The sequence below is a fragment of the Oncorhynchus mykiss genome, chromosome 4 (genome assembly GCF_057628025.1).
Source record: "Oncorhynchus mykiss isolate SJ-2025 chromosome 4, ASM5762802v1, whole genome shotgun sequence".
Taxonomy (NCBI): domain Eukaryota; kingdom Metazoa; phylum Chordata; class Actinopteri; order Salmoniformes; family Salmonidae; genus Oncorhynchus; species Oncorhynchus mykiss.
The window spans coordinates 70,884,580-70,899,599 of NC_143025.1; the positions used below are offsets into that span (position 1 = coordinate 70,884,580).

At 43.9% G+C, this 15,020-nt stretch overlaps 1 protein-coding gene across 14 annotated transcripts in view; it reads left to right on the forward strand.

The window, feature by feature from the left end:
- The first annotated feature begins 4,585 nt into the window (after positions 1-4,585).
- Positions 4,586-15,020, forward strand: part of LOC110522300 (RAC-alpha serine/threonine-protein kinase) — a 61,292-nt gene continuing 50,857 nt past the window's right edge. For 2 of the 14 annotated variants that reach the window (XM_021600586.3, XM_036975886.2), the window contains exon 1: positions 10,484-10,769. Coding sequence is in view for 2 of the 14 variants with exons in the window: in XM_036975886.2 (XP_036831781.1) it covers positions 10,709-10,769 (61 nt within the window). In the remaining 12 variants the exon portion in view is untranslated. Of the gene's footprint in view, positions 5,005-10,483; positions 10,770-11,589; positions 12,353-15,020 lie in introns of those variants that run through there. The other 12 variants (XM_036975887.2, XM_090232928.1, XM_090232924.1 and 9 more) reach the window with 10 other exon arrangements.

A 15,020-nucleotide genomic window follows, 5' to 3' on the forward strand; every position in this document is an offset into this window, starting at 1 on the left:
CACTTTCCCTTTGCTTGTGGACTTCAGAGCACAACACATGTGCCTGGGGCCATGCAAAAAAAAAAAAAAACAAGCCAAACCTTCATATCGTAGCCGCTAACCACTACACACAGCCTATGTTGTTGGCACCATATTAGCTAACAACGCTAGTAACGTCATAATCAACATAGCTACTATAACTAACGCATTACTAAACCCGGTACAATAATTCAGTACAGTGTACAGTCAGCAAGCAGTTCAGCAGTTACACCAGTGGGTGGCAATAAATTAATAAAACCAAACACTTACCTTGACTTGGAAGAGTTCCAGTGTCTGGATAGCCATAGCCAGCTAGCTAACATAGCATCCCTCTCTGTTTCAGCCAGGTGTTTGATTAGGCTAAACTAGCTACCTGTATTCGCTAGCTAAGTGAAAGTGAAAAAAATACAACTAAATATCTCTCTCGCTCTCTTGCTTCTCCTTCATTGTAAAACAAATTAATTTGTTCAAACCTGTTCAACTATTGTCTTTCACTCTTTAAGTCAACTACTAACCACATTTTCTACACTACAGTGCTAGCTAGACGTAGCTTATGTTTTCAGAACTAGACTCATTCTCTGATCCTTTGATTGGGTGGACAACATGTCAGTTCAATCTGCAAGAGCTCTGATAGGTTGGAGGACGTCCTCCGGAAGTTGTCATAATTACTGTGTAAGTCTTTGGAAGGGGGTGAGAACCATGAGCCTAGGTTTTGTGTTGACGTCAATGCACGCAGAGGAGGGTGGAAACTAGCTGTCCTCCGGCTACACCATGGTGCTACCCTACAGAGTGCTGTTGAGGCTATTGTTGACCTTCATGGCGAAATAGTGTTTTTACTCAATTATTTGATGACATTAATATATTTAGTATAGTTTTATCTAAAAAGGATACATTTTTGAATGTTTCACTTTTAATTTTTAAGAAATTCACTGAGGGGGATGGTCCTCCCCTCCCTCCTCTGGGGAGCCTCCACTGGGCTCAATTACAATAACCTTCCCAGTAGGGCCCTCACTATATATCCTAAGTGGGCATCACACGAAAGACAGAAAAGTCTTGAACAGAAAAGGTGCTGTGTGTGGCTTACTTTCAGACTAGCACTCAGAATTCTGCACAGTGATTTCTGTCACACCATCTGCCTCCCTCTCTTTCTCATTCACTCGTTCTTGCTTTATCTCTCTTACTTTCTCTCCCCCTCTCTGGGAAAACATTCAGTCATAACAACGCTCAGACCTTACAGATATCAGTGAAAATCATTTGTTGCAGCTCGAGTGAAAACATACAGCAATCATATCGTGGTTTGCCATGGAAGTTCCTTTTTGAAGAGATAACGACGTGCGCATTGAAGTGCTAAATGTCACATAAAACAGTTCTCGGCAGGTGTCTGTTGTCTTGGTCGATACAGTGCTGTATTTCTCTTTTAAAATGTATTGGGCAATACAGTACTGTAATTCTCTTTTAAAATGTATTGGGCAATACAGTACTGTAATTCTCTTTTAAAATGTATTGGGCAATACAGTACTGTAATTCTCTTTTAAAATGTATTGGGCAATACAGTACTGTAATTCTCTTTTAAAAGGTCTTGGGCAGAACAGTATTGTATTTATTTTTTAAAGAAAACAACAGCTTGCATCACTAAATGTATCATCACAAAGACCCGAGTGAAAACGGTTGTAAACGCTTATCTTCTCATGAATTGGATTTAAGAGCTCTATTTTTTTACTGGGTGTGTGCAATTGTAAGAAAAACACGTTAGACGAAAAGAAGGTACATGTCAGATGCTTTGTCAATCTAACCTTTGCTTGGGGGGGTTGAGATCTTACCGGATAAGATAGAAGGAGCGAGAAAGAGAAAGGGGGGGCGTCAATATACAGTATAATATACAGTGAAATGCTTGCTCATTAATCCATTCCTGTTGATGACTTTAGTTTAGACTACATTAGTACAATAAAAGCCAAACTCTCTGTGTCACAAAGTAAAGAGGTATTGATATGAACAAGCTACAGATAAGCTTCCTGATAACCCTCAACATTCGTACACCATTTAGCAACAAAAATAGATTCAAAAGTATTAACAATTTAAAAAGTAAATTCACTGGTTTAGATTTGCTGGTTTAGATGTTTAGATGTTCACCCAATGTGTTGGTATTGCAAAGCCAACTGTGGTCATGTGAGGCACGGCGCTTACAATGCCAATGGTTGTGGGTTTGATTCCCACTGGGGCCACCCATACAAAAATGTATTGTGGCAGACGGCAGGGAGGGGTGAGGGGAGTGGTTATTGAGGGGAGATATCTGGCTCCAACCCAAGCCTTATATGGTCTTCCTGCCCCAACGAGACAAGGCTGTGGTTTGTTAAGCCAGGGAGTGCTTGGGGATAAAGGAGGAAGCAGCCTGCACAAAGGGGCAGAGACTTTTCTCTATAAAGAACAAGTTGCTATATCAGGTCGTGAAGAAGAATGACGAATGTCTGGAGTTGTTGTTAGTGCCCCGTCCCTTTGTACCATCTATCCTGCAGTTGGCGCACTCCCACCTTCTTGCAGCTCACCTAGGGATGGAAAAGACCCTAGACAGGTATAAGGTACACTTTTACTGGCCATGAGTGAAGAAAGTAGTGGAGGAACACTGCCGCAGTTGCCCGGAGTGACAGCAGGTGGCTCCGAAAACTCATTTTCACAGTCCCTTAATTCCCCTACCCATTATTTCAGTTCCTTTCAGCAGGATTGCAATGGACCTGGTGGGACATCTACCCAAGGGTAACAGAGGGCACCAATACATTTTGGTGATTTTGGATTATGCCACCAGGTACCCGGAAGCCATTCCCCTATGCACCATGATGGCCACCAAGGGAATCGCATGTGAGTTGGTTATGCTGTTCTCCCGAAGTAGGCATTCCCGATGAGATATCGACCGACCAGGGCATCCCTGTTCATGCCAAGAATCATGAAGGATCTATGCAAGCTAATGAGAATAACCCATTTTTAAGTTTTTGCCTAGTGGAACGGAACATACGAAGTCATTGAGAAGGTGGGTGAAGTTAACTATAGGGTTAGACAGCCGGGACGTAGGCATCTGACCCAGATTTACCATGTGAACCTGCTAAAGAAATGGAATGCACGTGATATACTCTACTCTATTTTGCCGAAGAAGGCTAACAAAGAGACCGAGCCAGCCGCGGTGACAATAGGGGAGCAGCAGAAGCAGGAGCTGACGGAGTTGGTCAGCCAAAACCAGGATGTGTTCTTCAGTGAACCAGGACACAACAATTTTGTACAGCACCACATCATCACCGAACCCGGGAAAAAGGTGAAGTTGAGACCCTACTCAAGGAGAGAGGCTGTCAGGGCAGAGGTAAAAATGATGTTGGAAGCTGATCTAATCAAAGAGTCGAATAGTGAGTGATGCAGCTCCGATTCTGTAATGATTTTAGAACAGTAAAGGAAATCTCAATAATCGACTCCTACCCCATGTCCCGTATTTGATGAATTAATCGAACGGCTAGGGGCCGCCTGATTTATCAGCACGCTCGACCTGACAAAGGATTATTGGCAGGTGGCCTTAGGTCCCGAGGCACGGGAGAAAACTGATTTCGCCACCCGGGACGGTCTGTTCCATTACAAGAAGCTTCCCTTTGGTACTGCACGGGACCCCGGCCACCTTCCAGAGGTTGATGGACCGGGTTCTCCAACCCCATCGCATGTTCGTGGTGGCAGACATCGACAAAATATTGTGATCCATGGGTGAGCGCAGTAGTGCAGGCCTTACAGGATGTGGGGCTAACAGCAAACCCCCAAAAATGTTGGCTCGCCCTGTGGAGGGCTGCGTACCTAGGGTACATGATCGGTAGGGGATGTGTCAAACCCCAGGTGAAGAAAGTGGAGGCGATTCGGGACTGTTCCCGCCCCCTCACCAAGAAGCAGGTACCCACATTTGTGGAGTTGACTAGTTACTACCGGAGATTTATTCCCCACTTTGCCTCCCTAGCCAGCCCCCTGACAGATCTGACCAGGAGCCGTCTGCCCACTTAGGTGACGTGGCCCGAGGAGACGTAGGAAGCCTTCCAGGACCTAAAGGGAGCACTGTGTTCTGGACCCATGCTGGTGACACCGGACTTCTCCAAGCCACAGGTGGTACAGACCGATGCATCCGAAACAGGGGTGGGTGCCGTCCTATCACAGATACAAGAAGGTGAGGACCACCCAGTCATGTACATTAGCCAGAAGCTGTTGCCGTGGAATCAAAAATATTCTACGGTGGAGAAAGAACGTCTTGTGATGAAGTGGGCGCTGGAAACGCTGAAGTAATACTTATTGTGACGGCACTTCACCCTCGTAACGGACCATGCACCACTGGTTTGGATGTCACGGAATAAGGACAGTAACGCCCGGGTCACCCGATGGTTCCTATCCTTACAGCCCTTTGCTTTCTGTCGTCCACAGATCAGGTGCAGCCCATGGAAATGCTGATGCCCTCTCCAGGAGGGATGCTCTCGGGAGAGGTGAGGGGAAATATCTTACAGCCCACTGGCTCCATCCCCAAGCCTTATATGGTCTTCCTGTCCCAACGAGGCAAGGCTGTTTGTTAAGCCAGGCAATGCTTGGGGATAAAGGAGGAAGCAGCCTGCACAAAGGGGCAGAGTAGGAGAGAACCAAGAGTGTTATGAAGAGTGGGAGAAGCGAGAACAATATCGGTGTGATTACCCGTTGTGAACTGGACTGTCGGACTACTCCCCCTTGTGTACCGGACCGGATTGGCTCAGGACCCGAGTGTGGGGATTACCCCCGGAAAACGTAACGGACAACGAGAATGGCTTGTGGACTGTGAGGCGATTGGTGAATTCCCCCTTCTTTCCCCGTGTACCGATATCCTTAATAAACTCCCCCTTTTGCATTCGATTTGTGCTACTGGTGCATGTTTTGGTATTGAACTTGGAAACTTGGTGATTTGGAAACCCCACACCCTTGAGCCTGCTACAGTATGCACACATGGCGGTAAGTTGCATTGGATAAAAGTGTCTGCTAATTATTATTAACTGCATGACCAGACTGATGCAGTGTGTGTGCGTGTGCATGTGTGTGTGTGTGTGGGTAAACCAAATATGTCTAAAAAGAAACTCTTGGTCCAACTTTCTCTGCCTTTCTACTCTTTTCCAAAGTCAACATTTTTATCCTCAATTTCTTTTTCATCTGTCAATCAGGACTTTCCTCAATTTGCATGTGTGATTTGAAAGTACAAAATGTTGTGTTTTGCCCATGTCCTGTTGCTAAAAAAATCACAAAACATGTTAAACATTACAATTGTTTGATGCAGGGGTCACCTTTGATAACAATTTAGAAGAATTTGACAGAGCAAAATAGTCCTTTCCCTGGCCACAGTTAAATGCCTGAGAAAACATCATTAGCTAAATTGAAAACACATTTTGATCAGTTTGAAATGTCCCTTTGACAGCAGTAGCCTAGTTATAGGCTTTGACAGCAAGACAATTAGGCTACTCCAAATAAGGTCAATGAACCAAAGCAGTTTCACAGAACACTAAAAAGTGTCTTAGTAGTTTTCCAATAACAAATAGCTCATGAAGCACGGCTGTGTGTGTTTTTCATAGTTGAGCCAGCTGAATGGATGCCTTTTGTCCTGCTGGCAGACCCACTCTGCACTGACTTCTTGTTTACCGGCTGGGGCTCTGAGGGGATTTCCTCTGTGTGGGGAAAAATTAACCACCAAACCTATACCATCATAGAGGCTTTTTATCGAAACTGTGTTGAAGTGTTGTCAATGTGGCAAATACCTTATTAGTAGGCACACACACACACCAAGACATACTTTTTTGGGATGAGTCTGGGGTACCGTGAGTGTGCAGATGGCTGAGGCCTATCTGAGCCCGGGACACTCTTTGGCACACTGACATGATATCTTGGTAACAGTGTCCTGAGAAACCACTCTGTTGATATGGGTCTTGTGCTCAGGTGTGTCGATTGGGTATGGCATACCCTAGCTCAACACAAACAATTAAAATTAGACTACTAAAATAATTTATATCCCTATTAAAAGGCTAATGCAGCAACCATAGCCACGGGAAGATAGGTGGGAGTGGGGGGTGCTGTGATTTTTTATTTATGAACCCTTACAAAGAAAGTTTGCAGTTCTGAAACTGCAGTAAAAGTGTCGTAACTGCAGTCGACTGTGGTATTTTGGACTCAATAATATTACCTGTGTTCTCTGTTCGTCTGTTGCCAGTTCGTCTTGTTTCGTCAAGCCTACCACCGGTTTCCCTCTGTTCCTGTCTCTCGATTGTTCCTGGTTTCTAGTTTTCCCAGTTTTGACCTTTTCTGCCTAACTTGACTGCTGTCCTGTACCTTTGCCCCACCTATTTGGATTACTGACCCCTGCTTGCCCTTGACCTGTCTTTTGCCTGCCCCTGTTGAATTAATAAACTGTTGTTACTTCGATGTTGCCTGCATTTGGGTCTTACCTTAATGTGGTATATACTGCACTCTAACTGCATTATTTTTTCATGAGGGTATTTTCAGATTTTTCAGGGGGTGCTCCAGCACCCCTACTTTCCGTGGCTATGGAAGCAACCCAGCGGGCTGGCTTTAGGACTATGGACTGGGCATCCACACAGCTCTGCAGAGAACAACACAACTCTTCTCTCAAAACTGTGGAGGAGATAGATGGCTAGATAACTTCTGTTTGACTTGACATCAAACTAAACTAGAGTTTTTGATCCCGGTACTGAGCTAGTGAGTAGCAGCTAATTACTCTCTGACGTGTTTGTAGAATGTAAAGTCCACTATCGACTGGGGTGAAGGAAGTTACAGCAGCCAAGGTGATAATGGCTGTAGTCAATTTTGGATGTTTTTTTGCTATTCTTTAAATTGCATTTTAGAGTTTTTAAATGAAGTAAAAATGAGCTTCAACTTGATAAAAATTTAGAGTCACTTTGCTATACCCTAGGTTTAGCTGAAATGACGCCCCTGCTTGCGTTGCTGTCTCTTTACAATCAAGAAAGAAGAGCTAATTGTTTGCTATAATGCATATTGTAAGTAATTACCTGACATAACTCAAGAATGTAGCTGTGTTTGAATACCCATACTAACATACTGTATACTACATACTTAATGTGTAAATACTATATTCTATTAGTTCATTTTAGTATACTGTAAACAAACGGTATCCTTTCAGGGGAAATAGCGGAATCCGCGTTGTGGTAGCTATTGATAAAGAAGAACATCAAGACGAACCAGTTGCTTTACAAGTGGGATGCATTGTTGAGCGCTACATTCCGAGGGGTTCGTGCTGATTGTACGTTGATTGTGACAGTCAGTTAAATGGCGTCCCTTGACAAGGCAAGAACAAGATGTATGTAAGGAGAAGTACAGTATTATCATAAGGAGAGTTATACTTGGAATACGGGAGGCGCAGCGGTCCCAGCCGAATCCTGAGGGGGGGCCCAGATAGCCGGATGGGAAAAAGAGAGGCAGAGGAGGTCTAAGAGAGAGAGGGAGGAAGAGGGTGAGCTTGAGTCGGTTAAAAATGGTGGGGAAAAAGGATATGGTTTGTTAAAGAAGAATGGTAGAAAGTGTAAGCAGAGTCAGTTGAAGACAGGGGTAGAAATGGAAGTGAATGAGGGCAAAGTATCGAAGGTGGTAGCTGTGGTGAAGTTCTCGGAGCCCGATACTTGCACCGAGGGTTAGGATAAAGATAAGTCTGACAGTAGGAGTGAAGTTTTTGGAAAAAGTGGACCCTTGCCTTTTGGCTGATCCATTTGAGGTTTCAGGGCGAAAACAGAGTTGGGTGTTGTGGAATCAGTGAGGGTAACCAGAAGTGGTCTTGTGATAATTATGTGTTTCTGCTGGTCAGAGGGAGCAGATGCTCCATGTTAAACGAATGGTGGCAAGAGATTTGTTTTTTTTAATTGTTTTGCTCTCAAGAAAAGGGCTCCATTAAAAGGAGTGATTACTGGGGTAGCGGTAAATGTGAAAGCTGGTCAACTGAAGAGGAAGATTCCCAGTGTTTGTGATGCTCATCGCTTGGTGTGACGCAGACAGGGTGGTGTGAGTGGAGAAACAGAAGAGTCATTGTCTGTTCATTTGAGTTTTGATGTTGAGTCTTTGCCCGACCAGGTGATGTTAGGATATATAAGTTTTCCTGTACAAGCTTTTGTGACGACTACATTACGTTGTTACAGTTGTCAAGCTTATGGGCATGTGGCAGCAGTGTGTAGGAGGAAGGTCCCTAGGTGTGAGAAGTGTGCCGAAGGCATGAGTGAAAGGAATAGGTAGCTTTGGGGAAAGTAGTGGTATGTGTTAATTGTAGGTGTGCCCATGGGGCTGGGGATCAGAAATGTCCAGTGCGAGAGAGGCAGTTTGAGGTTTCCAGGGTTAGAGTAGTGCAGAAGTGGTCATATGCTGAGGCAGTGAAGAAAGTAGAGGAAGATGGGTCAAGAGGAGGGTTCCTGAGAGGAGTGGTGTGAGTAGTAGATTTGTACCAGTACAGAGGGATAAACCAACAAGTGATTATATGTTTCAGTAAGATTGGATTTTTGGCATTTATAGTAATGGTTATCAACTGTACTGCAGGGATGGATTGTAAGTCACAGAAAATAGTTTGTTGTGGTAGCTCCAGAGAGGTATTTGGGTGGTGATGTCCCATGCTTTCAGGCTGTTTGCCTGAAATAGGACTAAATAGATTTAAATAGTGGAGTTTAGTATTTATATAAGGGAGTTATATTCCAGTCTAGTAGGTAGCGGTAATGCAACATTTATTGGATGCCAACCTCCGCCGAACCTCATCGTAGAAGAAGGTATCCTTTCAGTTGAGCGAACTAGCGCTTCACCTGTCTACCAGAAGTTGATGCTGTTGCTAAGCAACCTCTTGTTAGCTTGCTAGCATAACAAATGACTAGCTAGACATTTTACGAATTCGGGTGTTTCATGATTTCAATCTGGAGTGCGCTCTGGGCTTTCGTAAATCCAGAGCATTGTCAGATTGTTCATTTGTAAATTCAGAGCGTTTCACTCTCGGAGTGCACACACTGGACACTCTGGCCAAGGAGTAGGGTTAATCCGAGCGTTCTGAACTCACAACGGCGGTCAAGCACCCAAGCGAACTGGCTAACGTCAGCACTAAGTGTGCTGCTGGCAACAATTTAATTACGTTTTTTGGGGCAACGTTTATTCACACCAGCCATATTCAATGGGTGTTGAGCGTTTGTAAATGCATCAGTTATTCTGCGATCCGGCACACAGACGAGATAAGAGTGCTCTGAAATCGGAGTAGATAGACAGAATTAACAATGCCCATTGAGAACGCAGAACGACTATAGCACTTAGCTAAAAATGCCATGAATAATCAAGCCAATAAACGTTGGGTAGTTAGTTAGGAAGCATATAGTTAATATACAGCCTGGCAAGTTAGATGTAGTAGCCAACTAACATTATAACGGTAATTAGCTTACATACCGGTACATACTGCTGTAATGATATGCTATGTGGTTCGTAAGGATAGCGTAGCTAACCAACATAACATGTAAGGTAACTTATTTGAAATGTCATTACTTTATTATATTGCTAAACATTTTCCTAACATTTGTCATAATTAGTTAAAGCAATGAATTTGTATTGCCATTTTCTTCAAATCTGAAAACGATGTGGAGCCACGCCCATTTTATGAAGAATTGCATTATGGGCCCTAAAAGCACGGAAATAGTGTCCACTGCTTGTGTACTTCGTATTTTGACGAATTTAGTACGACATCGGAGAACCTTTGGTATACTATCTATATCCATGCTATGACCTATAGGCATACTATATACTCAATTTACGTCACAAATAGTACGAATAGTATGAGTGTTCGAACGCAGTTGATGTCTAGATACCCATGAACATGTTTACGCATCAATCAGACTCATTGTCGGGTATTAAATAGACTCATAGTGGGTATTAGGCTACTGATCATTATAGCAATAATGAAGAATATCATTGATAGAATATGTCGTCATAAGTACATTTGGTAGATACAAATTAAGTTGCTTCTGCCTACAGTAAACTGTAAAAAGATCCACTTGCATTTTAAGTTGAATATTAAATTATAGGCAAATAAAATGTGTGATTCTCAATTGTCATCATAATCATCCCGTAAATAACGTTCAACACAGTTCCATAAAACGTGGCATTTTGCATCTTGAGTGACAATTGCACATTCCTGTATATAACTGCAATGCACACACTGAACTCTAAAACGGGGAAAAGCCAAATGAGGTTACGGCATAGAGATAGATAGAGAACTAATATTTGTATATGTGCTACTATAGTGTCTGTGACAGCATGCGCTGCGCCATTGAGGCAATCTCCATTTTGAAGTAGTCCGTTTTCTTCTTCAGGATTGGCTGATCCCTCCTTATGCCCCTGACTCCAATAGGGTCACCGGGAGGGATCAGCCAATGAAATTGGAAATCCCACCCAGTTGACCACATTAAAATGGTGGAAGCCCTCAATGGCGCTGCCAATGCTAAAATAGCCTTTTGGTAACTAGAGGCCTCTATCCTTCTTTATGGGTTATGGTATAAGAACTAGGTCGGCTTTTAGGACCCAGGGGGGATTCGGATGTTATGAGGACATAAGGCTCGGTTGATTTAATGGGAGAACGACTTTGAGTGCATGAGGATACATTAACTAATAATACGCATGGACAAATATGCTGATAAGTTGTCAAAGAGTCCGAACAATGACCCATAATAACGTTCGAATTGGTCAAGGTAAAGTTCTGTTTAAAATATTTTGTTTCAGTCATGCCAGAAATAGTAGTAGTTCGCATTGTAGTCAGTGGGGATGCGGATATCTTCACCCAATCTGCTCTGCTAGGCCTTGAACTGTCAAAAACGAGCCAAAATATAATATTGTTATGCCTACTGTCTGTAACATATAGTTGGTCGGGTATTAAATAGACTCATAGTCAGGGTATTACATGTGTTACATATGCCCGAAGAGTTAACAAATAATTACTGTAAAATCGTTTTTTATTTTGCTGTCGCGCAGGGTGTTGGGAAAAAAACGGATACTCTGTCATGAATTGTTATGAGTAAATTGGTTGCATGCCGCTTGGTTTCATTTGGCAACAGCAAGGACTGTAGTAAATCCGCGGTGTTTTAGTACACAAGCCCCCCCCCCCCCCCCCCCCCCCGCGTACTGTTGTGCTCTTGTGAAGCTCAGCCTATTTATTGTCTTAATTTAGTTGAAACGGTTGGTTGTTGAATAATTTTATTAACGCCAAAAACCTGAAATAAGAGGGACTTGGTGGTTGTTCCATTGAATTATTTCTACATTGTTTCCGAACCATAGAGGAACCTGCGCATTTTTTTTCTTCAGTAGTCTAACACGTGTGATACTTGAACCAGAATCTGGGTGTATAGTAACGTCTACCGTAAACCCAGACTCTGGTTCAACTGTAATCCTAATGTAACAATGGTATTTACTTTTTTTCTTTAGTGTGAAAACATTGTATCCGCATACTAATACTGTATATGCCCTGAAAGATTGGCGTAAACATTGTATTAAAATATGAATATTTTATTACAGAATTAATTTCACGAAAAGCAACCACCGAGCCCTTATTCTTGACGTCTCCTTTAACCTTGTGAGGGAAATGCGCCGACGCTGCCCAAATGCGCATGTAAGGTGAGAGCATAGTAGTGTTAGAATACTCATACTAACCATACTATTTGTGACGTAAATTGAGTATATAGTATGCTTATTGGTCATAGTGTTGGTATGCCAAAAGTTCCCGGATGTCGTACTACGTTCGCCAATACACGAAGTATACAAACAGTGGACACTATTTCTGTGCTTTTAGGGCCCATAATGCAATTCTTAAAAGTATTTTTAATATTTGAAGAAAATGGTGAAAGTCCAGCAAGAGCCGATACCAATTCATTGCTTTAACGAATTATGACAAATGTTAAGAAAATGTTGGGCAATATAATAAAGTATTGACTTTGCAAGTAAGTTACTTTACATGTTATGTTGGCTGACAATTTGTTAGCTACGCTATCCTTACGAACCACATAGTATGTATGTTAGCCAGCTACCATCCTAACGTTAGTTGGCTACTACATCAGGGAGTATATTAACTGTATGCTTCCTAACTAACTACCCAACGTTTATTGACTTGATTATTCTTGTCATTCTTAGCTAAGTGGAATAGTCGTTGTGGGTGTTCATTGGACATTCGGGTGCCGGTGTCAGTAAACATTGCCAAAAAAGCGTAATTAAATTGTTCCCAGCAGCAGTTTGTCACCAACGCTTTGGATAACAGGAAAACAGCCTTACCAGCTCTGCTAGGGTGAGTAAAATAGTGAACTCTCTGAATTTTCAAATGGACAATCTGAAAACTCTGAATTTACGAACGCCCAGAGTGCACTCTAGATTGAATTTAAGAACTCAACAGAAGGTGTAAAATGTCTAGCTAGTAATTTGTTATACTAACGAGTTAGTAAATGGTAGACAGGCGCAGCGCTAGTACGCTCAACTGAAGAAGGTATACTAAAATGAACAAATAGTATGTAGTGTATATACTCATGTAGTGTATATAGTATGTTTAGTATAGGTATTCGAACACAGCTCATGTCTTACCTCGGCTGGAGGTTGTTACATTCAGGTGAAACTTTGCTGAATTGCATACAGTAAATATATATTTTGTATTTGAAAACTTTCATACCAGCGAGAAAGAATCTAAGTTCCAAAGGTTTCCAAAACCATATTGCAAGCGAGGATTATTAACGTTTCTAAACGTTAAAACAGAGCATCGGGATTATAGTTCTCTTGGAGCCACCTGTGGTCCATACCTTCATCTGAGAACCCTAAAAGGGAGATAGATGGCTGTAAGCTCCCTTGGGTTTTGGAGAGCTATAAATTACCCATCGTACTGCATTAGTGTTTTTCACGATGTTGAACTAAACATCACAGCTTTGTCATGACATGCCATTTGGAAAATGCACACTATGTGGGCACTTACTCCCCCCCCCCCCCCTCCCCCCCCTTTTGCTGCTATAATAGCCTGCACTCTTCTGGGAAGGCTTTCCACTAGATGTTGGAACGTTGCTGCAGGGATTTGCTTCCATTCAGCCACAAGCATTAATGAGGTCGGGCACTGATGTTGGGTGATTAGACCTGGCTCGCAGTCTGCATTCCAATACATCCCAAAGGTGTTTGATAGGATTGAGGTCAGGGCTCTGTGCAGGCCAGTCAAGTTGTTCCATACTGATCTTGACAAACCATTATTCTGAAAACATTTTTAACCCTTTTTATTTCTCCCCAATTTCATGGTATCCAATTGGTAGTTAGTCTTGTCCCATCGCTGCAACTCCCGTACGGACTCGAGAGAGAGAGGCGAAGGTCAAGAGCCATGCGTCCTCCGAAACACAACCCAGCTGAGCCACACTACTTCTTGACACAATGCCCGCTTAACCCGTAAGCCAGCCGTACCAATGTGTCAAAGGAAACACTGTACATCTGGTGACCGTGTCAGCGTGCATTGTGCCTGGCCCGCCACAGGAGTCGCTAGTGCGTGAAAGGACAAGAATATCCCTGCCAGCCTAACTCAGACAATGCTGAGCCAATTGTGCGCCGCCCCATGGGTTTCCAGGTCACGGTCGGCTGCGACAGAGCCTGGACTTGATCCAGGATCTCTAGTGGCACAGCTATTCCTCCTCCATCTAACTTTACAGTTGGCACTATGCATTCAGGCAGGTAGCGTTCTCCTGGCATCTGCCAAACTCAGATTCATTCAAAATCAAAAGTAAGTCAGTATCTGGTGTGGCCACCAGCTGCATTAAGTACTGCAGTGCATCCCCTCCTCACGGACTGCACCAGATATGCCAGTTCTTGCCGTGAGATGCTACCCCACTCTTCCACCAAGGCACCTGCAAGTTCCCGGACATTTCTGGGGGGAATGGCCCAAGCTCTCACCCTCCGATCCAACAGGTCCCAGACGTGCTCAATGGGATTGAGATCTGGGCTCTTCACTGGCCATGGCAGAACACTGACATTTCTGTCCTGCAGGAAATCACGAACAGAATGAGCAGTATGGCTGGTGGCATTGTCATGCTTGAGGGTCATGTCAGAATGAGCCTGCAGGAAGGGTCTCGCATGAGGGAGGAGGATGTCTTCCCTGTAGCGCACAGCATTGAGATTGCCTGCAATGACAACAAGCTCAGTCCAATGATGCGGTGACACACTGCCCCACACCATGACAGACCCTCCACCTCCAAATTGATCCCGCTCCAGAGTACAGATCTCCGTGTAACGCACATTCCTTCGACGATAACCGCAAATCCGACCATCACCCCTGGTGAGACACAACCGCGAGTCGTCAGTGAAGACTATTTTTTGCCAGCCCGGTCTAGTCCAGCGATGGTGGGTTTGTGCCCATAGGTAACGTTGTTGCTAGTGATGTCTGTTGAGGACCTGCCTTGCAACAGGCCCACAATCCCTCAGTCCAGCCTCTCTCAGCCTATTGTGGACAGTCTTAGCACTGATGGAGGGATTGTGCGTTCCTGGTGTAACTCGGGCAGTTGTTATTGCCATCTTGTAACTGTCCCGCAGGTGTGGTGATCGGATGTACCGATCCTGTGCAGGTGTTACACGTGGTCTGCCACTGCAAGGACGATCAGCTGTCTGTCCTGTCTCCCTGTAGCGCCGTCTTAGGCGTCTCACAGCACGGACATTGCAATGTATTGCCCTGGCCACATCTGTAGGCCTCATGCCTCCTCCCAGCATGCCTAAGGCACGTTCACGCAGATGAGCAGGGACCCTGGTCGTCTTTCTTTTGGTGGTTTTTCAGAGTCCGTAGAAAGGCCTCTCTTTAGTGTCCTAAGTTATCATAACTGTGACCTTAATTGCCTACCATCTATGCTGTTAGTGTCTTAACCTCTCTAGGGTATGTGGGACGCTAGCGTCCCATCTGGCCAACATCCAGTGAGGTTGCAGAGCGCCAAATTCAATTACAGAAA